The sequence below is a fragment of the Ornithorhynchus anatinus genome, chromosome 12 (assembly GCF_004115215.2).
Source record: "Ornithorhynchus anatinus isolate Pmale09 chromosome 12, mOrnAna1.pri.v4, whole genome shotgun sequence".
Classification (NCBI taxonomy): domain Eukaryota; kingdom Metazoa; phylum Chordata; class Mammalia; order Monotremata; family Ornithorhynchidae; genus Ornithorhynchus; species Ornithorhynchus anatinus.
The window spans coordinates 13837898-13865291 of NC_041739.1; the positions used below are offsets into that span (position 1 = coordinate 13837898).

The following is a 27394-nucleotide window of genomic DNA, read 5'->3' on the forward strand; positions in this document are numbered from 1 at the left end:
AAGATACTCAGCCTGTATCAACCTCCTCACTGACCTCTCCGCCTCCTGTCTCTCCCTTTTCCAGTCCACACTTAACTGCACTACCTGAACCATTTTTCTAAAAAAGAGGTCAGTCCATAGCTCCCCTTTCCTCAGAAACCTCCAATAGTTTCCTATCCACCTCTGCATCAAAAAGATACTCCTTACCATCTGCTTTATAGCAGTCAATCAACTTTCCCCTTTGTATATTACCTTGCTGATTTCCTACTACAACCCAGCCCACATACTTATATTCACCGTACCTCATTCTTGCCTACTTCGCTGCTGATCCCTTGTCTGTGTTCTCCCTCTCGACTGGAGCTCACTCCCCTTTCATATATGATTGATCACCATTCTTTCCTTAGTCAAAGTCTCCAAGAGGCCTTCCCTGACTAATCCCTCACTTGCCCTAATCATCTTTCCTTCTGTGTCATCTAAGTACTTGGATCCATATCCCTTAAGCACTTGGATATTCACCCCACCTTCAGCCACGCAGCACTTTGGTGCATATCATTATACTCTGCCATGTCACCTAACTGTAATTTTTTTTAATATCTGTCCCTGCCCTCAAGTATATAAGCTCCTTTCATTGCATTGTACTCTCCCAAGGGATTAGCACAATGCTCTGTACACAGTAAGCACTCAAAAACCACCGATCAATTGGGTGATTGAACTGTAGAACTTGCTGCTCGTCATTTGTACAAATTACACGAAAGCTGTTTAATCAATCAGTCAATCAAAGGCATTTATCTAGAGTGCTTGAGAGCATATAGTGCAATCTAGTTGGAAGACATGATGCCCGCCCTCAAGGGGTATACAAAAAGGTTTCCTTTGTTTAGTTATTGTTATTATTATGGTATTCGTTAAGCGCTTACTATGTACCAAGCACTGTTCCAAGCGCTGGGGTCGGTACAGGGTAATGAGGTTGTCCCGTGTGGGACTCACAGTCTTAATCCTCATTTTACAGATAAGGTAACTGAGGCACAGAGAAGCGAAGTGAATTGCCCGAGGTCACACATCAGAAAAGTGGCGGAGCCGGGATTAGAACCCGTGTCCTCTGACTCCCAAGCCCTTGCTCTGGACACTAGGCCATGCTCTTTCTCTAAGAGTTTGAGTTTGTTTATAGTGTTGTAAAAGCTGTGAGTAAATCACCGTATTAAGAACAAATGGAGATGATGCATTATGCTGTGCAATTTTCCCTGCGATCAGAGGTTAAAAACTTGGGGACCAAATGTTCAAATTCCAACCGATGTAGTAGTGACTTATTTTGGCCTATGGTGCTGAGAACTCATTAACCTCACTTAGCAGCCATCATTGAAAAGGTACTTCTCGGACGTGGACAAAGCATAACAGGGCATTTTGACCACGGTGGATGATTAAAAAGACAGAGGCTATAATGGAAAACAGCACTGAGGCATATTCTATTATGTTCGGACAAGGTTTCCTTCTACTGGTGCGGATGCAAGCCTGAATAACAATCAGCTGCCTTAAAAATGTGGGTCTCTAATAGCCAGGACTGATAAGCCTGAAATGAGAACCGTGTCCTGATTTTGTTTGGATGGGTAAAGGATGTTCCTGACACAAACTAATCGGGATGGTTGTTTTGTTCTTGCTAGAAATGCTACCGGTAAAATAAGGCAATTGTGGAAACGTTTGTGCCCCTAAGCTTATCCGGTTGGGAGAGAGCAAAGAGGACATCACAAACTCATCTACCCAAAATAGAGTCATCACTGTGGGTTTTCTGCTGTGGGGAGAAAGCATGGCCCAGTAGGAAAAGCACAGGCCTGGGAGTCGTCTGACCTGGGTCTAATCCTGGCTCCACCACTTAATAATTGTGGTATTTGTTAAGCGCTTACTACTTGCTGGGCCTCCTCAATGATGTTGGGTCAGTACGTGAATTTCTCTGTGCCTCAGTTTCCTCGACTGTAAAATGGGGATTCAATACGTGTTCTCCCTCACATTTAGAGTGTGATCCCAATATGGTACAAAACCTGTGTCCAACCTGATTAAATTTTTGTATAGTATTTGTTAAGCATTTACTATGTACCAGGCACTGTACTGAGCGCTGGAGTAGATACAAGCTAATCAGGTTAGACACAGTCCATGTCCCACATGAGACTCACTGTCTTAAACCCCATTTTACAGATGGGGTAACTGAGGCACAGAGAATAATAGTAACAATTATAGTATTTGTTAAGTACTTACTAAGTGCCAGGCACTGTACTAACCGCTGGGGTGGGTACAAGCAAATTGGGTTGGACACAGTCACAGTCCCACAGTGGGCTCACAGCCTTGATCCCCATTTTTCAGATGAGGTAACTGAGGCAAAGAGAAGTGAAGTGACTTACCCAAGGGCACAGAGCAGACAAGTGGCAGAGCCAGGACTAGAACCCACCACCTTCTGACTCCCCAGCCTGTACTCTAGCCACTATGTCATGCCAGAATTAGAACCCAGGTCCTGCTGACTCCTACGACGGTGCTCTATCCACTGGGCCATGCTGCTTCTCCACACCAGTGCTTGACCCATAGTAAGCATTTAACATATACTGTCGTCATTATAAATATATTGTTATTCCCCCCCTCTCATGGTCGCGCCTGGAGAGTTATAAGTAGTCTACCAGTCTCGACTATGGGAGGGAGAGTCAAGCAGAGGCCTGTCCATTCCATTCCTAGCTTGGGCAGTGGCTAACGAGAGGAAGACAATCTGCTACAAGTCAAAACTCACCTGCACTGGACAGCAGCCGCATAGGAGAGAGTCAAGAGTGGCGACTCCAATTTACTGTGTGGAAGAAGGCGATGGTAAACCACTTCCATATTTTTACCAAGAAAACTCTATGGATCCAATACTAGAATTATTGCAGATGGAGATGGGTGTTCTGAGAGAAGTGTGTCCACGGTGTCATTCTGGATCGGAGATGACTCGACAGCATAAGTAATTGCTGTTGCTATAATAATAATAATGATAACTATCATAATTATCATTATTATCATTATGACCTAGTGGATAGATCATTGTCCTAGGAGTCAAAAGGACCTGGGTTCTAACTCTAGCATGACATAGTGGATAGAGTGCAGGCCTGGGAGTCAGAAGGCGGTGGGTTCTAATCCTGACTCTGCCACTGGTCTGCTGTGTACCCTTATTAATAATAATAATGATAAATAGGATGGCTGTACGGTTTAACTGATAAACTGAGATTTTAAATAAACCAATATTATCATTTGGGAGAGTATAGGGTTTCATGGAGTTTGATCTTATCAAGATATGTATCCTAGATGGGAAGGTCACATTAGGTAGAAGTCCTGGATAAGAGTGTTTTCATTGGCGAAGATAAGAAAGCCTTAATGTTTCATCTGACACATGACTAAAACATTGCTTCGTTACAAAAGGTGCAGGCCAGACTTGGAATTCTTAGTGTAACAAGTAAAATCTCATTAAATACCTAAACTACTACTAGGGCTTAGTCCGGGTATTCAGATTTCCAGTCATGGTCACCTCCATTCTCTTCCTCCTTTCTTTTAGCTTCTTCCTGCTGATGTTCTTTTTCCCCACACACATTTCTCCCTCTCTCTCTCTCTCTCTCTCTCACTCTCTTTCTCAATGCTTCCACAATTTTCCTCTTTTTAAAGAGGATACATTCTTTGAATAGCTCTTGAAATCTTCAGGAGGGAAGGTAAATTGTAAATAGACATAATTCATTTAGAAAAGAACACCTTCTTAAATGTTCTTTTCTACATTTGTATCTAATGCAGGAGACATGATAAAAAATCTCCCCCGAAAAGGAATTGTAGTTTCAGGAACTATAATATTTCTCTTTCTCGATTTGTGACCAACTTTTCTGACCAGAGAGATGTGTGACCATTAGTCAAATCAATTTAAATGCATCTGCCCAATGTTAATAAATAACCTTCCTTTAAAGTCCCAATAACTAATTTTTAAATAAAAACATGGGCAGGGATGAATTTTTAGTACCCAGTCCATGGAGGAGGCAAAAGAGCACATTAATAGTGATTCAGCAAAAGACAGCAGGTAGTAAGAGCAAACTTCTAAGTTGGGAGAAAAAGAGTAAATGGAGAAAATGTTTCCCACATCACTCTCAGCTGTTTAGAGTCCCTTGGGTCCTCTCTTTGAGTCACAAGTTATTGATGCATCATTTTCCTCCTTTCCACCTCCTGCCTACCACCAGAAGTCAGAGGTTCTAAAACCTCAAATGTACATGATGGAGTGTGGACCGGGAAGGTGTCCATTTATTGTGGTATTTGTTAAGCACTTATTACGTGCTAGGCACCGTTCTAAGTGCTGGAGTAGATACAAGATGATCGGGTTGGACCCAGTCCCTCTCCCACATAGTGCTCCGGGTCTTCATCCCCATTTTACAGATGAGGGAACTGAGGCACGGAGAATTTAAATGACTTGCCCAAAGTCACACAGCAGACAAGTGGCAGAGCCAGAATTAGAATTAGTTCTGTATTCTTCCGCTAGGCCATGCTGCTTCTGTTTACTGTAATAGTGTACTCTCCCAAGCGTTTAGTACAGTGAGCACACAGTAGCACTCAATAAATGGTCTGCGCATAGCAAGCGCTCGATAAATACAATTAATTGAATGATTTCAGACACAAAGGATAAGACTCGCAGGAGTGAGAGACTGCATGGAATAATTGGTCACAGTGCCAGTGTTTTGCCGCTATGCCCGCTCATCTCTGCCAGGGCTGGAGTGCGACGAGTGAGTGGGCACTGGGTGGTTCACCCCGGAGTTGCTTATATTGCGGACCCATCTGTATCCAAAGAGGCCACGGCCCAGCACCAATCCTATTTTTCTGGATTCCTATTGAGCTGACCCACCTCCTGAACAGCTCTCAGTTGCTCTTTGACTAAACTTGCACCGTGACACAGTCACAGTGAGCAGAAAAGAATTAGAAATCCATCTCCCTCTTCCCAGAGCAGGGTTCTTTTCACCAGCACCAGCCACGGAGCATAGGGCAAATCCTTGCACTCATATACCTAAGGGAAAAAAAAGAAACCAAACATCAGGCTTAAATGCCAACGATAGCTGACCGAAGAGGGGAGCTTTCAGTTAGCATTTCTCTGGGACATTTGTGTATATGTTTGGGGAGCTTTGTCCTTCTTGAATTTCACTCTGAGTTTTGGAATTCAGTTGCTCACTTCTGGTTTAGAAGAATCAATACCTAGGCTGCTGGTGCAATCTGAGAGTTTTGTACTGAAGCTTTAACCTGCAATTAAGAGGGTAATTTGCATGTTATAATGTGCAGTTGTCACCCTAGCATTTCACTACTAGGCCAGGTTAATAATAGTATTGGAAGCAGAATAAACACATCCTTAAACAAATAACAACTGCAGGCTCTCACCTGCTCTTGGCCTAAAACCAAATACTCCTAGGACACGTTTTCTACTAGCTCTCTGCTAGGTCAGCTTCATCCACGACCCACACAACTCACCACAGGAAGCTCAGAACCTGCCTTAAGTCTGGGGCCTCTACACAAGTTTCCGACAGCTAGCCAGCATTTTTTCTGAGTAACTCCTAAGACTCTCATTGATGACCAATAGTAGTGCATCAGCAAACCACCACGCTCTAAATAACCACATTTGGATATGTGCTCTACTTCCTTACAGCAGTCTTAAGTTTTATCACCTAGGCGTTTTAAAAAAGTCAAACAGTTTCCATGTCATTTGATCATCGTAGGATATACACACAGGGCTTATTTTTTATTTTGCCCAGCAAATGTACAGAAAAAAAAATCATTAAAAATGTTTTATCGGCTTATGATCAGACATCTTCACATCTTTTAAGGTCCTCATATTTAAATACAGGATCTTTGGCAGAAATACGTGGCCCATCTCGTTTCTTTTGTCCCTATAGATTATTTCTACAGTAAGAAGACTTCACAGGGATTGAAAAATAATCATTAATCCAATGTTCTTACTGGTTTCACTTACACATTCTTGGCTCTTAATAGCTTCCAGTGTGAATCAAGTTCAGCCAGTTGGAAATGTGGCTTCTGAATGCTTGAAAATAACGTTAACTTTTAGAAGATTGTCGCCTTTGAAATCCTGTAGCCTTGTAAGTTTCTCTCACAAGTGAATTGAAGCTCTCCTACTCCCTCTCCCCTCCCTTAGGGAGGCCGCGCAGTTCGACTCGCAACTTGAAGATGAAGGCATCTGTTAGAGGAAGCACTGTACTGCTTTCACTTCCTTAAATGCGAATTGAAAATAACCCTTCAGTCTTCTGTGATGAAAAACTTTTTAAAAACCTCATTGATTTGGAAGCAATATAAAATTGTTCGACCTCAAGGTGACATTGATTAAAGATTTATGAGGTTGAAAGTTTACACTAGGTGCTAAGTATTAAAGTAGTTGGATGGCTTTAAATCTCTGAAATCACCCAGGGCTCACAATCTGTCTGATTGATCCTCACTTGACAGTTGAGGAAAGGGAGGTCCAAGGAAGTTAAGCATCTTGCCCAAAGTCACGCAAGAGACCAGTGGCAGAGCTGGAAAATAGAATCAGTGAATCAATGATATTTATTGACCATTTACCATGTGCAGAGAGATCACTGTACTAAGAGTTTGGGAGAGTGCAATACAACAGAGTTGGTAGACTTGTTCCCTGTCCACAATGAGCTTATATTCTGCATCCAGTAAGCACTCAGTAAATACAATTGATTAATTGAATCATGACTTTTAAGCAATACTGTTACCTCGTGGGCGCTAGGTATCTATTTTCACCAGCAATTGTGTTTCATCCTAGGCCTTGCCACACATACTTACAGAGTTGTGCTTTTCCTATATTCCCCAGAAGACTGTACTCTCACTGAGGGCCAGAACAATTTTTTCCCACCTAGTACAGTCATTGCTGTTGACCGAGGGACCGGCCAGTGAAATTGGCAGACAGGCTATGGCCAAGATGATAGAGGGGCCGGGGAGACCATGTGGCCCTGGTTTCAAATTCAATAGAAGACTCAGTGCCCAAGGAGAAGAATATGCCTATAATAATAATACTTGTATGTGTTAAATACTTACTATCTGTCAAGCTCTATATTAAGCACCTGGTCTCTGTCACACAGGGGACACAGAGTTTAAGTTAGGAGGTAAAAGAAGTATTAAATCCCCATTTTGGAGATGCGAAAACTGAGGCACAGAGAATTCATTCAATCATATTTATTGAGGACTTACTGTGTGCAGAGCACTGTACTAAGCACTTGGGAAAATACAATATAGCAATAAACAGACACATTCCATGCCCACAACAAGCTTATAGTTAAAAGACTTGGCCAAGATCACACGACATCCAGTTCAGAGACAGTTCAAGCACCCACATCTCCTGACTCCTAGACCCAGGCTTTTTCCACTAGGCCACCAATCAATATAATTTATCGAGTGCCTTCTGAACAGTAGACTTATGCTTCGGTCCGAAGATGGCATGGGTGGGTGGCGAGGGCCTTTGAGAGAGAATCTATTGCTCGCTGAGTGCAAAGAGCTGTACTAAGCCCTTAAAAGTGAACAAGAGCAATATACGTTTTCTTCCCTCAAGAGATTGACAATCCAATGGGCGAAACCATCAAATTACAATATATTTACAAAGAGTGAGAACAAGAAGAAGAAACAGAATTTAAAAGTAGTGCAAATAAAATATGGGAATAGATAATTGAATATGAGATTAGCATGAGAGTGATTGAGAGTTCAGGGTTCAATAAATAGCATTGAATACCGGCAGCACTTGAACACGACATAACTGATTTCTGAAAACTATGTCTGAAGTCGAAGTCAGGGTGAATTTTCTCAGTAGGAACAGAGATATAAATGAGGGATTGATTTCCGTACCCTGACCGGATGCCCTATTTTTAGCCAAATTACACAGAGTTGTGTACTCAGTGATGAGTAAGATGGCAAGCAACATTTGTTCACCTCCCATAGATTCCACTTATTATTACTGAAATGTCCTAAGCAGGGCCACTCTAGGACAGCATGTGCCATTCAGCTACTGGTACAGGGCATCCCCTAAGTCTTTCCCCTACCCCTACAGCCAGGCTGAATCCCACTGGCTCCTGTTCTATCCAGCATGGGCTGAAAGGCAACCAGTAGCCACTGGGGAGGTCCATGAGGAATGAAGAGGTGCGCCAAGCAACATTTTAAGAAGATGGTTCAGGTAGTGTTGTGGATAAACTGAGGAGGGGAGAGAGAAGTGAAGAAGAGAAAAGACCAGGGAGGAGGTTGATACTGTGTAGCAGAAGAGAGTTTAAGCAATAGCTATAGATTAAATTTTGTCTATAAATGATAGAAACTGTAATCACCAAGTGTTTGTGGCACTTAAAAAAAAAATAGATATTTTCTGTGTCAACGCCTCAACACAGCTGCAGGTCATGGATTGTTGCCTTCTAATGCATCTATTGGTTTGCAAACACTCTGCCCAAGTTCACTGTTCAGTTCCAGAGGGAAAATAATTGAATACATGTTCTATAATTTACTCCAGTTTTAGGGATTCATAATTTGCTCTGGGCATGCTCCTTAACCTAAAAATAACAAAAGTGCCAAAGGGAGAGGAAAAGCACTTCTTCAGGTAGTGGAAGTAAGCCTTCAAAAAAAGGTGTCAGCCTGTAGTAATAGGCTTTGATTTTCATCTTGTAAATGGAAGGTGCTTTAAAATGATGTAAAAGCAGCCTATAAACTGGTGAAATAGAACCTTTCCAAAGGAAATAGCACATTATTTTACCTCCTTGAAGGAAAATAGATTTTTCAAAGAAATGGAATTATAAAACAATTTGGGATTAGGGCAAATTGGGAAAGCGACAATTAAGTCAAGGGAGTGATTTGCCTACCAAGAGGATTGGGGGATTTCCAGATCTAAAATGAAAGGAAAACACTGAAGTTAGGCTCTGTCCCACAGACATAAGAACCTGAATTCACCTTCATGCCTTTGTTTATCTACTCAAAAATGCCCTTTGCCCTGTTTAGTGACATTAGCATGCTTTGTAATGATTTAGCATTATAGAAGTTTAGAATACAGTTCTCTGTAGAATCTGTCTGCTAAATCTACTAATTGTGGTAGCCTTTTCTTTTGGCTGGTGAGGAGAGAAATAATTGATGTATATTGATGTAATAAATGATAGATGTATATTATCGATAGGCTGGTAAAGAGGCAGGCTAGTTGAAATTGTATTGCATTTTGCTAATTTAATCCAGGTCAAGGTTGTTCAGTACACTGTGTGAAACACCTTGAACCCTGCAGTCTCACCTAAATTTTCTCCGTCCATGAGCTATATTCCCTTATAAATTCAGAATTATACCCATTTATAGTTATACCCATTCCCAGTGCTTCTGTAAAGTTCTTCGATGGTACATTCAAATGCTTTGTGTTGATTACCCTACTTTTATATATTTTGTGTTTGTCTCTCCCCCCACCCCGCCACCTTAGAATAGCATGGTTTAGTGGCAAGAGCACAGGCTTGGGAGTCAGAGGTTGTGGGTTCTAATCCCTGCTCGGCCGCTTATCAGCTGTGTGACTTTGGGCAAGTCACTTCACTTCTCTGTGCCTCAGTTACCCATCTGGAAAATGAGAATGAAGACTGTGTGCCCCACGTGGACAACCTGATTACCTTGTATCTACCCCAGCATTTAGAACAGTGCTTGGCACATAGCAAGCACTTAACAAAATGCCATCATTATTATTATTACTACTAGAATGCAGACTTTTTGTACATAGGGACTGAGTCACTTTGTTTTGTACTTCCCAAGTGCTTAATATGGTATACGGCACCAAGAGGGTGGTCAGTAAATAATATAATTTCCACTACTAGCAATATAACTACCACTACCATTCCTAAACGTCCAAAAAACCAGAATCACATTCCTGCTGAAAAGAAGGCTATTTGACCGACAAAAAAAAAAAAAAAGAAATGAAATCCTGACAAACCTAACTCTGTTTATTACCACAAGGTGGAGAAGAATCCCTGTAGAATAGAAAGATGTCCTTCATTGTCCATGACGGGGCCCTGTGAATTTTTAAAAAGTAAACTTGCAAGGCTATCATCCTCAAGGGTTGAAATTACCTACACAAGAATTTAGCGATTAATAATAATAATTTGGTATTTACTAAGCACTTACTATGAGCCAGGCACTACACTAAGCTGTTGGGTAGCTCCAAGCAAGTGGGGTTGGACACAGTTCCTGTTCCTGTCCCACATTTACAGTCTTAATCCCCATTTACAGATGAGGGAACATGCACCAATTCCCACCTAGTTGGAATTCTGTTTTTTTAGATACATATCCCAGAAATAGGTGTATTGCTAGATTAGTAGATGTCTATTATATTCATAAAGCATAACTAAGGCTAAATTTATACTAGCAAATCTTTGGAATAGTTCCAGCAAATGATGAAGCTCTCAGTAACATTCAGGTCTACGATAATTTGTGCTTTCACTGTATTCATTGGCTAGAATGTTCTTAGGAAATTAGATTGTGTTTGTCTGACATTGTGAGCCTATTTGGGTAAGGACCTCTAGATTGTAATCTTATGGCAGGAATTATATCTACTAATTCTCTTGTACTCTCCCAAGTTTCTGTACAGTGTTCTACACAGTGTATGCACTCAATAAAGAGTATTGATAGGTTGATGGATATGGGCCACCATAGATTCGGATGAAATGCTTTGTCCACATGTATACAGTCCGTTGTATTTATTAAGCGCTTACTGTATGCAGAGCACTGTACTAAGCATTTGGGAGAGTACACTGTAACAGAGTTGGTAGGTGTTCCCTGCCTACAAAGAGTTTACAGTCTAGATGTGGAGATAGACATTAATATAAATAAACAAATCGCACAAGTGTGGAATGAGTTAGTTCAAGAGTAAGTTTTCCTTAATGCAGGGCTTTGCCAGAATGCAGTACCCCCTTTCTCCATGTTATAGGAGAACTGAGACTAAAAACTCCTTGAGGACAGAGTGTGTCAACCAACTCTATCTTTTTATGGTATTCATTAAGCGCGTACCATGTGCCAGGCACTCAACGAAGTGCTGGGGTAGATACAAGCTAATTGGCTTGGAAACAGTTCATGTCCCACATGGGGCTCATAGTCTTAATCTTCATTTTACAGATGAGATAACTGAGGCACAGAGGAGTGAAGTGAGATGAGGTAGCTGAGGCACAAGGAGTGAAGTGACTTACCCAAGATCACTCAGCAGAGAAGTGGCGGACCTGGGATTCGAAACCAGGTCTTTCGGGCACTCAGGATCCTGCTCTGTCCATTAGTCTATGCTGCTTCTCTGGATTCTAAACTAGCAAGTACTTCGTACAGTGTCTGGAAACAGCTGACATTTGATAAATACCATTGATTAACCGGGGGGATTGTAATGTTTTAGTGTTTCCTAAAATTTTTAATTTTCCACTTTTTCCCTTGATATATTTGGGTAATTGAGACCAACATATGGCTCATGGATTAAATTATGTGGATCATTTGAAGCATAAACCAGGGGCTGATAGAGAAATACACTATTAAAATACAATAAATATTTAGGTTTGCTCTGCTTTGTGCAGGTTAATAAGACTAAGATCATATTTTCCTTCTTACAGTTCAACTGAAATCATCTGCAATTCATTGAGATTATAACTATCGCAACCTTCTCAGTGACTCTTGGAATCTCATTCATAGCTGTCCAACTTTCCTTTGAGATGAGGGCTGAAGGGATGCAGGAATTTGGGTGAGCATGGAGACTGGGAGGGGAAAACTTTCAAAGAGCTAACAGCTCAGAGAGTTCTGAGATTGGATACCCTCAGGGCTGGTCAGAGATCTGAAATGTATAATCAGTCAATCATTACAATCAATTTGTCAAGAATAGTGACTAGCTCTAGAGAATTAGCGTCTATAGTCAGCTCATGTACAGATGTCTTTTTCCCTGAACAAAAGGAGTTTTAATTGCTTGGCTTTTGCTATGAAAGGGGAAATCTCATTTGAAAGAAAAAAAAAACACAAAAAACTTTCAGACTGGTATGCAATTTGGCAATAATCAATATTTCTATTGATATGCTTTTTCCACATGGGTTTGACTTTTTATCTTAGTGAAATTTCACAGAAAAGGAGTCCCCAAAATGTGGTCTTCTCTGCTGACTCTGAACTGATAGCATTATGGCGATTCTCTTAGGTAATAGAGAAAAGCCTTTTCATTCCAAAATTTAAATAGAGATGATTGGGAATGAATGCCCAAACCGGTTTAATTCCTCCAAATATTTCACATGATCAAACAGCCACATCAAACATTAAATAAAAGACATTAGCAAATGTTCATTAAAATGCATAAACTATGAAAGTGCGCTACCAAAGGGCATTCCTCTCTGAGCGTGGGAGGCAGCTGCTAACTTCTGTCATTATTCCCTGATTATCATGCTCTTGTGATGTAGGGCCATCAGGGGCTCTTGTTAACTACGACCCTTATCGACCCTCAAGTTGACAATAATATGGGCATCAGTTTAAAACGTGAGATTCTTGAGACAGCTTCTATTTAGTCTAACATTAAAAATATAAACTGATTTTAATGCTGTATGACAACCGTATTTGACTAATCTACAATGAAGAATATGTCACTGAAATAGTAATGGGACAAGCCACCCAATTAATTAGTGGTAAATTGTACAGATTGCTCTGAAAGCCTTCCAAGAGAGGATATCAGCTCTTGTACCCAATCTTGGAAGTGCAGAGAGATATAGATGGACCAGACTTTTTTTTCAACTAGCCGGGGGTAAAGAAAAATGTGAATTTTCATAGTTAGATTTTTACTGCTGGAACGTAATCATTAGAACACAGATAGAGTCCCCTCCTCCAAATTCAGATATCTCAACAAGGAGAGCTCTTACTGATTAGTGAAGGTAATTTGTTGGAGTTAAATAAAGTGAGTGTCAAACATGTGATCTGACAACCGTATGCAGAACAGCGTTCTGACTTACTGCCAGCTGGAGAACAGCAAGCCGTGTTAATGTTGGTATTTGTTAAGCTCTTACTATGTGCAGAGCACTGTTCTAAGCACTGGGGTAGATACAGGGTAATCGTGTTGTCCCACATGAGGCTCGCAGTCTTCATCCCCAATTTACAGATGAGGGAACTGAGGCACAGAGAAGTTGTGACTTGCCCACAGTCACACAGCTGACAAGTGGCAGAGCCAGGATTCGAACCCATGACTTCTGGCTCCCAAGCCTGGGCTCTTTCCACTGAGCCACGCTGCTTCTCATGCACGAGGTAGGAACTTGTAGGGGGAAAGAAAGAACAGTTTGCTATGTTTTCATTATTTTTTCAAAATTAAGAATTACCTCTCATCTTACTGAGTTTCTTCTATGGGAAAGTAGAAGTTGCTTGGGAAAATCCTCCAAAACAACGTTAACAAAGGTTGCCAACCCCTAAGAGTTTGTCACTACAGGGAAGGAAGAGTGCAGGTCTCTGGTTCTCTGATGGTGATTTGTAAGAGATCCATTGACCTATATTTTATATCTGAAGCAGCGTGGCTCAGTGGAAGGAAAGAGCCTGGGCTTGGGAGTCAGAGGTCATGAGTTCGAATCCCGGCTCTGCCACTTGTCAGCTGTGTGACTGTGGGCAAGTCACTTAATTTCTCTGGGCCTCAGTTACCTCATCTGTAAAATGGGGATTAACTGTGAGCCTCACGTGGGACAACCTGATTACCCTCTATCTACCCCAGCGCTTAGAACAGTGCTCGGCAATATACTAAGCGCTTAACAAATACCAACATTATTACCTGAAAACAGCACATATAAAGGGAGACCTGCACAATGCCTATGGTGTATGTAGCCTTATCTTTGACTTTTCTGTTTTTATTGTTTCATCTTATCTTATGTAGCTGTCGCCATTCTCCTCCCTCCAACTTTATTCTTAGATTATAAGATCCTCGAAACCCAGGGACCATGTTATCATCTGTGTATTCTTTTCCAGTGCTTATTATGGTGTTTCACCCATACGTGCGCAATAAAAGAATACTATCAACTACTGTCAATAACCACAGTCTTTATCTGTGCTATCTGCTGTCCTGGTCCCACCAATTTGTATTTGTCAATTGGATCCCAAAATCAAATTTGGGGGAAGTGAGTGAAGATACTTTCTGAAGATACTTTCAAGCTCTTAGGTGGAAAGAAGACTCCCTGACAGTGAGATTGTTAAACACTGGAAATAATTCCCAAGAGTGCTCTGGGGACTCTTTTCTCCTGAGGTCTGTACAGGTAGATTCAGTTCTTACCTCGGATAGTTTAAGTGCAGTACTATTGATGCCTGGGTAGCAGCTGATGGAATTGTCAGCCTGAAATCTCAGGAATAGACAGGAGCCTTCTCATTGTGATTCCAAAGAACCTCCAGAAAGAAATGTTAAAGGGGGTCCGAGTGGGACATCTAGGAATCTAGCGCTCAGTACAGTGCCCTGCACACAGTAAGCGCTCAGTAAATACGACTGACAATGAATGAGTGAATCGAGAAATGTTAAAAATGTGTGACGTATTGACCATGAATCAAAGATGACATTGTCAACTACCTCAAACTATTCCACCGGCCTGAAGTTTCAACTTCACCAGTAAGCAGTCACAAAAACATAAGCCAGTCCAACAAGGTGATAAAAGAAAGTAGACACCAATCTATTCATTGGGAACTAAAGAAATATCGTTGTGTCACACTTTCTCAATATCAGAAATTAGCATTTAGTATGCATCCAAACAGCAAGTCGCTGCTAGACAGCCTGAAAGCAATATTTGCACATGATGGAATTCCCAGGGAAGACTTTATTTCCTGGGGGCAGGAGATGAATAACAATTAGAATGATAATTGTGATATTTAAGTACTTATGTTCTAAGCACTGTGTTAAATGTTGAGGTTCAGTCCAGTCAGGTATAGTCCCTGCCTAACACGGGGCTCATAGTCTAAAGGGAAAAGAGAACAAATAATTTCTATTTTCCAGAAGAGGAAAGTGAGGCACAGGAAATGAAGTAACTTGCTCAAGGTCACACAACAGAAAAGTAGCAGAGCCATGATTAGGATGGTGGTCTTTCCACTAGGCCCTGCTGTTTCAGCAGGTTGTTAGAGATTGGAATTTAGCTCCTAACAATGTAAGGTTGCAAGCTCTGCAAGATGATGAGTAAGAACAGAGGATGCAGTCTTTGACACAGTACAATACCTCTGAGACCTCAGAACCATCCATCAGTAGTGTTTACTAAGTACTTACTCTGTGCAGATCACTGTACTAAACACTGTACTAAGGTTGGGAAAAGAGTTCAGCGATTAATCAGGGAAGGGCTCCTGGAGGAGGTGTGATCTTAACGGTTTTTATGGAGCAGTCGCTGTGTGCAGAGCACTGAATTCCGTATTTAGCACTGGGATTTCAGAAGGGCCTTCGAGACGGGGACATCAGTGATCTGCCAGTTGTAAAGAGGGAGGGAGTTTCAGGGAGAAGACAGGGAGTGAGCAACAGGTCGTTGGAGAGAGATGAGATGAAGGCAAAATTGAAGGAGTTGGCTTGAAAGGAGCAAAGTGTGTGAGCTGCTGTGTAGTGGGAGAGGAATGAGAATAAATAGCAGGGAGGAGATGATTGAGTGTCCTAAAGCCAGTCATTAAGAATTTCTCTTATTGCTTACCCATTTGGTATCTTTAAATATGATGCCCAGAGGGGTTAGCTAAGGGTTGGGGGCTGTAGGTGCCGGGAGAATCTTTTCCACTTCCCTGCAAAAACTAGAGTAAAGACAAAAACAACAAACAAAACAAAAAGAACAACAACAAAAGTACAGTTGTCTTCTGCACTATAAGTGGATCTGAACTGTAAGCCTGCAAGAACATCAGAGTTAGACACAGGCAGGCAAAGATGACTGTTTCAGGGGTTGGTATAGTGACAAATTGATCTTTGGACAGAATGGCGACGGCAGTAATTGCAAAAATAGTTTCAAGAATTAGAATTTTCTGACTGAGGAAACCACCTCCTGTCAGCCACTAAACTGACGAGAAAAGACTCCCCTAAACAAGGTTCACCCAACCCCCAACTCCATGAGGCTTGTGTCCTTAAATCAAACAGCCACAGCTGGGGGTGAAATATGGAGTAGATCTGTACGTTTACATACACCCAGAACGTGTCTTAAAATAAATCCACGCACTTAAGGGTAAACAGTTTTTATAAACCCACGGAGCACATATGGTACCAAGAGTTCAACAAGCTTCCCAATAGTTTTTTTTTGGATGGCTAAATGTTTCCTTTTGGTGGTTTATTTTTTTTAAATAATTTTTTCATTTCCCATATGGACAGATAAAACCATGTGAATATAAACATAAGTTAGAGAAAGGTTCTTTTCTTTTGGAGTCAAAAGGACCTGGGTTCTAATTGCAACTCTACCACTTCTTTGTTGGGTGACCTTACATAAGTCGCTTAACTTCTCTATGCCTCAGTTACCTCATTTTAAAATGGGGATTAAGAATGTGAGCCCCATGTGGGACATGGACTGTGTCCAACTGAATCTACGCAGTGCTTAGTAGAGCGACTTAACAAATACCAAAAAAAAAAATAAAAAATCAGGATCCTCAATTAGTAAAGGACAATAAATTTACTTTGTTTTTATAGTTCCTAAGACTTTTGTGTAAAAGAAGCTATACTTTTCAGCTATTATCAGGGCTAAACTGGGCAGCACTGGCCATGGGCAGATACATTAATCACCAGCTGTACTGCAAGATTGTTATCCATATGAGTAATCTCAATCTTTAGTAACGTATTCTGTGACGACATCAGCAATCCTAGGGAGATAAGTGTGGAATGGGAAAAATGAGGCACAGTTTAACTGTGAAGTAAGTTGTCCAGTCAGATGTGTCTGGACCTTTGGTCAGACTTCCTATAAAGGAGCGATTCATTCAGTTCTTGGTTAGTAGTCGTAAGAGTAATTTTAAGCACTTACTGTATTCAGAGCACTGTACTAAACTCTGGAAAATAGTACGCAATTGGGAATTAGTCATTGCCCTCGGAAATCACATGGCATTTTCATAACGACAGTTTTGGTATATCTACAAAGCAGACCCATTTTTAGCAGAGTTTACTGACCCCTCTGGACATGAATCTTGTTCCCAAGAAAAGAAACTAAGTCCTGTCCTCCAAGATTTTCATGAAAACATAATATAGGTCTATCTGGAGTTACAGCCAGGGTATACTGTGAGAAGCAGCGTGGCTCAGTGGAAAGAGCCGGGCTTGGGAATCAGAGGTCATGGGTTTGAATCCCGGCTCTGTCACTTGTCAGCTGTGTGACTGTGGGCAAGTCACTTTACTTCTCGGTGCCTCAGTTACCTCATCTGTAAAATGGGGATTAACTGTGAGCCTCACATGGGACAACCTGATTACCCTGTATCTACCCCAGTGCTTAGAATAGTGCTCTGCACATAGTAAGCGCTTAACAACAACGTTATTATGTTCAGTCAATCAGTACAGTGCTCGGTACACAGTAAGTGCTCAATAAATAGGACTAAAAGAATGAGTGAAACGTGTTACAGGTCTGAAAACATTGTAATTTCAGTAGAGTAGAAGCATGTTATCAAAGCAACATAAGCCTTTCTCCAAGTGCCTAGAAAATTATCTAAACTGTATACAAATTGTCCTGAGTTAAAAAGCAGCAAGAGACCTGGAAAATCCATAGTTGGACATCTCAACTGTGACTCTCCAAAACTAATGATAGAATTTTCCTTGGAAACAATAAGAGTCAAAGAAAAATTCCCTTTGGTGCAGAGGAAGAATAATCCTGAATAGTCCACTATTAGGATATCCATCAACACGGGGAACCGAGGGCTCATGAATGTGCTGTTTTTAATCAGCTTGAGGGAGGAGTTGTGAGTTCTACCTCTTTAAATAATTCCTTTAATTTTGTTTTCCAGAATGACAAGTCCCCAGGACGCTCTACGAGTCGATCGAGTAACATATCAAAAGTAGGTGGATTACATTTGCTTGTTTTCTTGCATTTAGACATCCAACTGGATTTATGTGACTGGACCTAAGTCAGTTACTTTTTGCACAGGCATCTTATTGATCTGGGTTCTCCTGGATAATTTGGTTTGCCAAATATTTTCATTAAGCTTTACAGGCAGTGTTTTGAAGAAAATAGCGACTGGATTTTCCCTCACAGTAAAAAATCCAGGAAATTTTCACTACCATAATTTGTCTAATGTAAAGTGCTTTCTGGCATGTCTGAAGTGATAGTGCTATCGCCTGCCATAGTTGAAGAGTGGGATCTGCATTTACGGAAGAATTACCATGAATTACATTTTACGAGGACTGTAGTTCATTACATAGGGTGAAACCTGTTTTTCAACCAGAGTATGTATTTGAAGTCTATGTAAAACCAAGCCATCTCCTAGTTACATAATTACTAAGGGGTGGATCGGGCATGGATATTTTGGCCTGGCCAAATTTATAAATGAGTGACGACTCCACGGGATGGATTCAATTATTTGTGTTCTATTAGGAAATATAAGTTCCTTGAATGCAAAAATGCCACTAATAACTTTGTTTACAATGACAAATCACATTTTGGTTGGAATGCCTGGCCTTAAGAGTTGAACATAATGCCTGCAAATGGCACAGTCCAGCACCATCTGCCTACCAGCTGGCGAAGATGTGTCACCTAAGTCACCTACACAGGGAACAATCATGTTTCCAATTGGCTTTTCCAAGAAAACCGGGCAAGAGGGCAAAATAACGTTAAAGACAAAAAATAAGGATCTCTCCAGGTGGTAATTTCCCTCTCCAGATTGTAAACTTGTTGTGGGCAGGAAATGTGTCTACCGACTCTGTAGTATAGTACTCTCCCCAGTGTATGGGGCAGTGTACTGCACGGAGTAAGCACTCAAATACCGCTGATTGGGGATTTTTGCCAGGCTAGCAGCATGGCCCGTTACTCCGTGAGGAGGTTGAAATAGCATGGGGAAAAAAAATCTGATACAAGGGAATGTGAACAACAACAACCAAAAAGGGTGTGCTGGGTTACGTAGGAAAGCCGGAGAATCTCTTTCTGTTTTACTCTTTTAAGAAGGGATTTTCTCATATATTTCAGTAACTAGCTGTAGGCATGTTGTAACCTGGAAGGTCTAGTTGGGCTCTCAAAGTTGCTTCCAGCCCAAGGATTTGGTGGATTTACTGCTGAATGTACAAGATTGAGCTTCACTTTGAATTGATCGATTGAAGGACTGGTGGGACACTTTCTTCCTCCTTCTAGGGCCATAGATTAAATAAGTGTAATAAATAGTAACACTGTAAATGTGGATTACAAGCAAAACCTTAGTTCTGCTAATTGAATTCCATTATTTGCCATTTTTTTCCAAAGCTCAAAGTGCTTAATACAGCGCTCAATAATTGCCACTGATTGATTCATTGATTGATACTTGAATGGAATTGCTCTCTGGGGAATTGTAATCAGTTACAGTTTGTATTTCCAGTTGGGTGGAATACTGATAATCCCAGGTAGACCTGGATTACATTTCTATTTTTTCTTGCTTTTCTTATGCTATTATCATGCCAGTCCATCTTGGCTAAATCGAAGGGAAACAAAAGCTGTAGCTCAAAAAGGCAGAAAGAAGCTGGGTGGGTTTGGCAAATTGTATCTAGTGCGTAGATGGTAATATTTATCAGCCACTTGCATTTCTCTTAGGAAAGTCTTTGTGGAGAAGAGTTGTTGCTGATCCTCTTTTGATAGAGTGTGCACAAGCACACACACACACTTTACAAATAAGTTTCTTGCATTGCAAAATGATCCACACTTCCCCTTGCCTATGCTTCTTCTGGGGCTGGAAATCACTGCATTGATTCAGCTGCTGTACATTGTACATTCCACTAACCCACTTTTCAAAAGGCAGAGTCACTAGGCAGGATGTCTGATATTTTCAAATCAATTTAGAAAAGTATTTTAAAAGCCCTTTTCCATTGGCTTATGCAGTGGGCAGATAATGGAACCTGATCTAGGTGTAACAAGAAACTCAGCATCTTTACCTTTAAAAAGCTTTCTCGGTCTTCATCATTTCATGTCAGTCTGAGGCTGCATTTACTGTACAAAGTCTCATTTCAATTGTTCACTTGGACTCCCTCGAGTCACATTAAGTGAAAGGTAGGCTGGGTGGTGTTTATAAATATTCTGGAAGCTTTCTTTTTGTCACTGGCTGGGTAGCCGTTTTGGATTTCTAAGGCTTCGATATAACAAAATTTGTTTCATTATGTGACATTTCAAGTATCTCCCAAACCCTGATTTTCTTTCTGTCAAATCATCTGTAATTCCTTGATCCTGGTGATGCCAGGATTCTCTTACCCCAAGTAAAGTCTTCACTCTAAGGTTGAATTGAAGGAATTCAAACAGGATGATATATTGGAATGTGCAAACTGTGGAATCCTGGGCTCCATCCTTCCTTTTTCCTAACTGGGATCAATAAATCAGTTCTGTCTCTAGGTAGCACATGTTTGGATCTGAAACACTTTGATGTGCTTTAATCAGTTAAAATAGGAGCGTCGTCATTAAAGGAGAATTGGAAATGAGTTCAACTCAAAAGACATAATGAAGCAAACAAATTTTGATTTTCATTAACAACAAAATCTCCTCTTCTTCCTTCACTCTCAGAAGGCTCTCAGAAAGACCCATGACAAGTCATGACCTGAGATTAGTCAGTTAATCAATCACTGATATTTAATGAGCACTTATTGTTTGCAGAGCACTGCTCTAAGCCTTTAGGACAGTACAATTGGAAGACATGATCCCTGTCCTCAAGTAGCTTGCAATATGTGACCTGAGTTCTGAAGCAATGTGGTCTAAGGGAAAGAGCACTGGCTGGTAGCCAGAGCTCCTGGGTTCTAATTCCAGCTCTGCTACTTGCCTGCTGTGTGACGTTGGACATGTCACAACTTCTCTGTGCCTCAGTTTTCTCATCTGTAAAATGGTGTTTTTTTCCCTAGACTGTGAACCCCATGTGGGACAAGGATTCTCTTCAATCTAATTATCTTGTATCCACCCTAGTGCTCGGCTCAGTGGAAAGAGCCCGGGCTTGGGAGTCAGAGGTCCTGGGTTCTAATCCCGGCTCTGCCGCTTGTCAGCTGTGTGACCTTGGGCAAGTCACTTAACTTCTCCGTGCCTCAGTAACCTCATCTGTAAAATAGGGATGAAGACTGTGAGCCCTACGTGGGACAACCTGATTACCTTGTATCTACCCCAGCGCTTAGAACAGTGCTTGGCACATAGTAAGCGCTTAACAACATTATTATTACAGTGCTTGACATATAGCAATTGGTTAAAAATACCAGCAAGGGTGGGGGAATACTTAAAGTTAGGGGAAAGGAAGGCATGGAGATTGACTGTTATTTTCAAATTTAAAGGATTGGGGTGGTGGGATTTTTCCTGAGGAACTATTGCCTTTTGGCTTTCTCTCCCAACCAATGCCTCCCCCACAATTCCCAGACTTTTTCCCAATTGATCCTATAATTTGGAGTTGGATCTGTCCAAGACTGAAGCTTGGACCTCAATTCATGTAGAATAGATCAGGGTGGGGAGCAGGGGAAGGCCGGAAAGGAAGGCCACCAGGTAGTGGTGCTGTAGAGAAAAATCAATCCATGGTATTTTCTGAGGGCTTCTTGTGTGCAAAACACTGTACTAAGTCCTTAGGAAAGTATGATATGACAGTTGGTAGATATGATATTTGCCATCCTCTACAGGGAGGACCTACATTAAAATAGATTAGGGATAGGGAAAATAGAATAAATAACATAAACTCCCCCTCCAAACTCTGTATATGAAATAAAGCTCTCCCTTGCCCCTTCTCCCTCTCTCCCTGAATTCACCCCAGCTCAAGTTTGGAGTAGATCATCCAGTTCATGATAACGATTTACAGTAGAGAGGGGAATCTTCTGCATTCTGCAAGTTTAGTGGCAAGCTCACAGGTACTGTGCAGGGGAGCTTTAAAGGTCAGATGGGCAGTACTTTCCCCACTACTTCTATTTGGATTCTGCCCTTAGGATTACCGCTGCAGACATCGCTGTTTACCGCTTTGTCTCTCTATTCCCAGATGCCCGGAACCTTATTTAGCTGATTGTTTCTGAGTGTTATACACCGGTCGACCCACGCTGAAGGCAGCTGCTGCCGTTTCACTGGCAGTGCATAGCTCTACTTCCTCGTTTCAGGTTGTGTTTCAGTGAGTCTTTCATAGAGGTTATATCAGCCCATTCTACTTGCAGCTGTGTCGCTTTAGCTCGCCATTCCACAGCTGTTTGCGATCTGCCCAAATGTCTGCCTGTATTTTATACATTCTCTTCAGCAGCGGGTCGCAGTGAGCATCCCCTCCGGACTGGTTGGCTGGCGACGTCCAGGACCTTGGTGGAAATATTGTTTTGCCATTTGATGTCCAGTACAGGTTTGTTTCTGGTGAAAGGGTCCTGGAACTGTCAGCTTCTGGAACAATGTACCTTTGTGGGGAATTGAGCCCCAGTTGGGCTTAGCCTGAGAGCCCCATTTGGGACAGGGATTGGGTCTAACCTGATTATCTTGTATCTACCCTAGTGCTTAGTATAGTGGTTTGCACATAGTAAGCACTTATCAAAACCCATCATCATCAAGTGAGAGAGTGTAATATCCCAGAGGTTAGAGGAAGTGGAGTTTAGAGGTTCACTCTTTGAACAGCTATTCGGGGATGGCAGGACTAAGGAGGCTTTTTCTAGTGGGTTTTTTTTTTCATTTTTCCTTTTTCGCCTTTTGACATATTATTATGATATTTGTTAAGTGCTTATTATGTGCCAAGCACTGTTCTAAACAGTGGAATAGTTACGAGGTAATCAGGTTGTCCCCCGTGGGGCTCACAGCCTTAATACCATTTTATGGATAAGGTAACTGAGGCACAGAGAAGTTATGTGACTTGTCGAAGGTCACCCAGCAGACAAGTGGAGGAGCCAGGATTAGAACCCATGTCCTCTGACTCCCAGGTCCCGGCTCTTTCCACTAAGCTATGCTGCTTCACTTATATTCTGTGTGTTTTCCTGTCCTCAATAACAGAAGCAATCGAATTGTTTTCCTGTATGTTCTTAAATAGATGCCCCCAACCAAAATGCCCTCAGCGCGTTGGCAAAAAGTAAGCATTAATAAATATCACTATTAGTATTATTATTACTAACAGCAACAAATGTATTAATGATGAACAAACCACATTTGGGCCACTGCTATTGATTTTGGATAGTGCTACGTGGTTTCTGTCCGCAAGTTGTCAAGCTTTGGTCCTGCCAGGCACGTTTGAATCCAACATGGGTCATTAAACATGAACAATGGTGTGGGAGTTTCTGTCACAGATCCAAGAGTCTTCTCCCTAGTCAAGGTCTCAGAGCTAAATGGGCAGGGTTCCAGTTCTGCAGAATTGCTTAAAAGAAGCTTATGTGTTCAGAACATATTGTGATCCTGTGACCTAATGGAAAGAGCATGGGCTGGGAGCAGAGGACCTGGGTTCTAATCTTACCTTAGTCATTTGCCCACTATGTGAGGCCTTTGGCAGGCGGGCTCACTTTTCTGTGCTTCAGTTTCCTCATCCGTATTCCTGTTCACCATCCTAATTAGATGGTGAGCCCCATTTGGGACTGGGATGGTGTGCAACCTAATTACCTTTTATCTACCCCAGGACTTAATAATAATAATAATGATAATAATGTTAGTATTTGTTAAGCACTTACTATGTGCAGAGCACTGTCCTAAGCGCTGGGGTAGATACAGGGTAATCAGCTTGTCCCACAAGAGGCTCACAGTTAATCGCCATTTTACAGATGAGGGAACTGAGGCCCAGAGAAATGAGGTGACTTGCCCACAGTCATCCTGGTGACAAGTGGCAGAGCCAGGATTCGAACCCATGACCTCTGACTCCCAAGCCCGGGCTCTTTCCACTGAGTCACGCTGCTTCATAGTGCTTGGCATAGTATGTGCTAACCATATTATTATTATTATTATTATCCAAGTATAGAGAAGAAGGAGAGAAGTAGAAGCAAATACCTATCTCCTTATCCCCTAATCCCATCTGAGTGAAGGAAATTCTTGAAAATGAGTCTTGCCTTATGATGATGATCAGCAATTGTTTAGCACTGTGGTTCTACTGTATTGAATTTACTTGAAAAAGCCAGGTCATCTTTCTGCCCCAGATATTCTGGGTGTGGCATTCATGTGTCATGAGAACAGATTATTACCATACTATTTATTTTTTATCAAGTCCTGGCTAAAGAACTCCTTTAAACTCTAAATGTAGCTAACTGATCTTAAGTAAACCAATCATCCATGTTTCTGGGAGTATCATAAACCCCCAGGGAAGATCAGAACTCCACCAGTTCAGCTCACTGTAGGCAGGGACTGTATCTACCAAATCTCTTATACTGTACTCTCCCTAGTGCTTGGCACAGTGGTCTGCACACGCAAGTGCTCAAATAATACAATTAATTGAATTAAAATTGAATAGATTTTCCTCTTCTTTATAAGATCATTAAGTGCAACTAACTTCCCAGGGACTTTTAATGGTATAAGATTTGGCACCTGTGACTGGCTTTATTTTCCGATATGATAGCATGCTACTTTTCACTCACAAGAAAATCCTTTGATTTATTGCTGTGTAATTTTGATTTAGCGACATTATTAGTTTCATTTTGTGAGTTTTACACTTTTCCCCTTGACAGTGAGCTCTGTTTAGTGCTTTCAGAGCCTTAGATAGACTAGATAAAGCCAGGAAAACATTTTGGCTTGAGCCTATAAATGTATCGGGCATTGTTTGAAACGTCGACAGCAAGAAAAGATTCTGTCTCTGGTCGTTTTAAAGGCTATTTCAAACAAATGATAATAGAGACGGAACTGTTACTTTAAATGGTTTCTTAGACCTTGACAAACAGCTACAGTTCTGCATCTTTCTCCCCTGCCATGGACATCCTCCCTTCCTTCTTACTATTTCCATTTTGTTTCTCTAGCCTTGTTTTTTATTTTTCCATTTTTCTTCCTTTGGTTTACTCCCTCATTTGCTCTTTCCCACTGTCCCACTCGCTGGGTGATTCATTCTTCTTCTTACTTAAATGGATTGCTTCCACTCTGGGTGAGTTTATCCCCACAACACTCACCCTCCTTACTGTCATCATGGTTAGTAGAAAAGCAACGTTTACAGAGTGCACACTGAGTATGGAACACTCTACTAGTGCTTTGCTTTACCCCAGTGCCCATTTGGGATTTTCCAAAAGTGGACAGATACTATAGGAGGAAATCTGTATCAACCTTAGTCTCCGGATCATTTCCAGCTTTTCTGGGACTGAAGGCAATGAGACAGGATTTTTCTGTCCAAGTAGATCATTCTCCTATCCTTGACCGGTCCGGGCCCCACCCTGTCAACCTTGTTGTACCTGTCCATTGCTGAGGCTTTGCACCTGCCCAGAGTTCATATGTAGAATGGCTTTGAATAAGTGTTTCTTTTGTGCCAGGCTCTGTAATAGCACTGGGGGTAGATAATAATAATGTTAGTATTTGTTAAACACTTACTATGTGCAGAGCACTGTTCTAAGCGTTGGGGGAGATACAGGGTAATCAGGTTGCCCCACAAGAGGCTCACGGTTAATCCCCATTTTACAGATGAGGTAACTGAGGCACAGAGAAGTAAAGTGACTTGCCCACAGTCACCTAGCTGACAAGTGGCAGAACTTGGATTCGAACCCATGACCTCTGACTCCCAAGCCCAGGCTCTTTCTACTGAACCACGCTGCTTCTCTAAATGCAAGTTAATCAGGTTAGACTCAGTCCATGTCCCACATTTTATAGCTGAGGCACAGAGAAGTAAGGTGACTTGCTCAAAGTCACCCAGCTGGCAAGTGGCGGAGCCTAGATTAGAACCCAGATCCTTCTGACTCCCAGGCCCATGCTCTGTCCACTAGGCAACACCACCAAGGTGAGCTATTCTCCCTGTATTCTCCCCGTAAGAACGAATCTTGGAATTTTAGAGGACACTGGTCCAAAGAGCGAAGATTAAGGTTATTTGGTATAGTCAAGGAACCTTAGCGCCTATGCCTTCTATAGCATCCTGATGGCCTGAGGGGTTCAACACACTTCCTGGAATTCCTAAACCCCAGGGAAGGTCTTGGACCCTGAGAGGATCGGGCTTACTGTAGAATTTAGCGGCAGCAGAAGGCTTAGGCTATGCATATTTTCTGAAAAGAACCCTGTCCCAAATGATCTTTTCCTCTTATTGGAATTCATCACTTGTCTTTGTGTGCTTCTTTGTATTCTGGAGTTATAATGAAAATGCTCATTTTATGAAGGGGAACAAAATCTATCGTCCAAAACTTCAAGAAAATGTTAACTTTGGACTTTGCTGCTCTCCCAGAAGTGACTCTAGGATCCTGCTGAAGCATGAATGAAAAGCAGAAAGTGTCTCAAGGGTTCTAAATGCATTTCTTCCAAGCATAATCAGACACTAGCAATATATTTAGCACTCAATCTTGGAGATCTGTGAATGGGGATCTCCATGTTCATCATTATCCAAATGTATTGATATAATGCCCTAATATGTGTAGCACAGAGTTAAGCAGTATTAGCTTGTGAGCTCAGATTGGTCCATAAACAAGTCCTAGTCTATGTATGGTAAAAAGGGGCTTATGATTCTGTTACTGATATGATCTGTGCCAGCAAAGTGAGCACAAGCAGGTGTGGTTGGACTTTGGGCAGTACTATGGACAGTCCTGGACAGGTCGTCCTGCTTACCACTGTCCCGTGAACTTCACCTAATTTTGTCTCAGTTACGCTAAGTGTAGAAAGAGACTGAAATGAGGGTGAATGAAGTGTTTGACTTTCCTGTCTAAAGATAAGATGAGGTCGAACATATATGCCTTTTGGGTTCAGAGATGATGCTAGTGATGTGACAGTTTTATCTCTCTGTGTCTGTGTCTATTACTGGGGACAGAAGTGGCTAAAAAGATCATTTTATGACTAAAAACAATCTCCCAAATATCTGTACAAAGTTCTCCCCCTGTTGCACTCCTTATCATTGCTATTGTTATCATTATTATTATTATAGTTTTTGTTGTGTTTGCTGGGTACCATGCATTGGGGTAGACACAAGATAATCAGATTGGAAAACTGGCCAGTTGTCACCATCTTCTCAAAGCCTCTAAACTGTCCAGTCCAGTTACCCCATTTCTAATTGCTACAGGCCAGGCTTATCTGTACTCTGGGGCTCGCTTCCTGTGATCCCCTTATCTTTTGGGATACCCCATTTCAGCTCACCACGTGGTCCCCACCAGTGAAAACAAAATATAGCAAGCAAAGTTTTTTTCCTAAGAGACTATTTTCCAGAACTGATTTCCTGTGACTCCTTCTTGACATTTGATATTAAACCTAGAACT

At 41.6% G+C, this 27394-nt stretch overlaps 1 protein-coding gene and 1 non-coding gene across 3 annotated transcripts in view; both read left to right on the forward strand.

Annotated features, from left to right (window-relative positions):
* MARCHF1 (membrane associated ring-CH-type finger 1) overlaps positions 1 to 27394 on the forward strand; it is a 495472-nt gene that overhangs the window by 373336 nt on the left and 94742 nt on the right. For both annotated transcript variants that reach the window (XM_029076521.2, XM_001507921.5), the window contains exon 3: positions 17905 to 17955. In XM_029076521.2, the coding sequence (XP_028932354.1) occupies positions 17905 to 17955 (51 nt within the window). The remainder of the gene's footprint in view (positions 1 to 17904; positions 17956 to 27394) is intronic.
* LOC114815796 lies at positions 2596 to 2733 on the forward strand. Its single transcript, XR_003763598.1, has one exon. It is a non-coding gene; the product is annotated as a small nucleolar RNA SNORA7 (small nucleolar RNA).